Source organism: Gavialis gangeticus, unplaced genomic scaffold, assembly GCF_001723915.1.
Source record: "Gavialis gangeticus isolate Ggan-Ray unplaced genomic scaffold, GavGan_comp1, whole genome shotgun sequence".
Lineage (NCBI taxonomy): Eukaryota > Metazoa > Chordata > Crocodylia > Gavialidae > Gavialis > Gavialis gangeticus.
In genome coordinates this window covers 7904734-7906088 of record NW_017728996.1, presented here as the reverse complement: position 1 = coordinate 7906088, position 1355 = coordinate 7904734, and the positions used below count along the sequence as shown (strand labels likewise).

At 53.1% G+C, this 1355-nt stretch overlaps 1 protein-coding gene across 1 annotated transcript in view; it reads right to left on the bottom strand.

Moving 5' to 3' along the window:
• PCSK6 (proprotein convertase subtilisin/kexin type 6) overlaps positions 1-1355 on the bottom strand; it is a 153382-nt gene that overhangs the window by 54987 nt on the left and 97040 nt on the right. The window contains exon 13 of the mRNA XM_019503812.1: positions 418-606. Within this exon, the coding sequence (XP_019359357.1) occupies positions 418-606 (189 nt within the window). The remainder of the gene's footprint in view (positions 1-417; positions 607-1355) is intronic.

Genomic DNA, 1355 nt, shown 5'->3' with positions numbered 1-1355 from the left:
AGGCTGGTATGCAGAGACAAGCACTGAGCCTCTCCCCAAAGCTGAAGAAAGACTGTAGGTTTTGCTTTTGTTTGTAATTCGCCTGCTGATGGTATTGCTTGTCTTGTCTGTTATGGGGACAAGCCTGCTCCCTGCAAAATAAGTGGACTGGAATTGAGAACCAAATGGACTTTCTGAGCAAGCTCGCTCCAGGGTTGGGATAAAGGAGAGACAACCTGCTACAGTCACCATGTCCCAGACTGGCTCATGCGCTCTTTGGCAGGGAGGGAAGGAGGCAAGCGGAGGGAGGGGGGAACGGTCAGAGAATGAAGAAAGAAGGGAGAGAAACTGAAATGACAATGGAAGTTGGACAGGGAGCCGACCTCATGCCCACTTGGCACAGTGACAGTGCTGCTGTAACGGCTCTGCCACTCTTACCTTGGTGCCAGGAGCTGAGACCTGGTCCCTGAGGGAGAAATGAGATTGATCTGCAGGTCCCCACGGCGAGGGTGGGAGATGCTGATTCTCACAACAACGTGCTCCAGGTACATCACGCGCTGGTCAGGGTGGTCGGCGCAGGCACTGGTCAGCGTGGTGGCGCGCACTGGCTGGTTGGGGCGGATGTACCTGGACAGGAAGACAAGCAGGTTTGCAACAGAGAGGACAGCGAGTCACCACTGGGGTGGGGTAACCAGGAAAGCAAGACAATGGCCGTGTGTAGGGGAGCGACCGGTTGTGATTCATGGGGCCCTGCGACCTTGTCCGAGGTGATTCTTCACTGCAATACCATGGTTCCCTGCAGCACCACGTGTGCCCACCGGCAGCCAGCTCAAAGGGGATTTCGTTAAGTAACTCACCGCCCTGCATGCAGCCAACCCTTGAACTCAAGCACAGAGAAATCATAGACAATGAGGGCTGGAAGGGACCTCAGGAGGTCACATCTAGTTCAACCACCTGCCCAAAGCAGGACTAGTCCCGATTAGATCATCCCAGCCAAGGCTTTGTCTAGCTGGGCTTAAAAACCTCCAAGGGTGGATTTACCTGTCTGGGGTACTTGTCCCAGTGCTTTACTACCCTCATGAGAGTTTTTCCTAATATCCAACCTAAACTTCCTTTGCAGCAACTTGAGCCCATTGCTTCTGGTTCTGTCATCTGCCCCCACTGAGAACAGTCCAGCTCCATCCTCTTTCGAGCCACCCTTCATGTGGTCAAAGGCTGCTATTAAATCCTTCCTCAGTCGTCTTTTCCCCATGCTAAATCAGCCCAGTTCCCTCAGCCTCTCCTCACAAGTCATGTGTCCCAGCCTCCTATCCATTTTCATTGCCCGCCGCTGGACTCTCTCCAATTTGTCCAAAATGACCATGAAAAGAAATAAG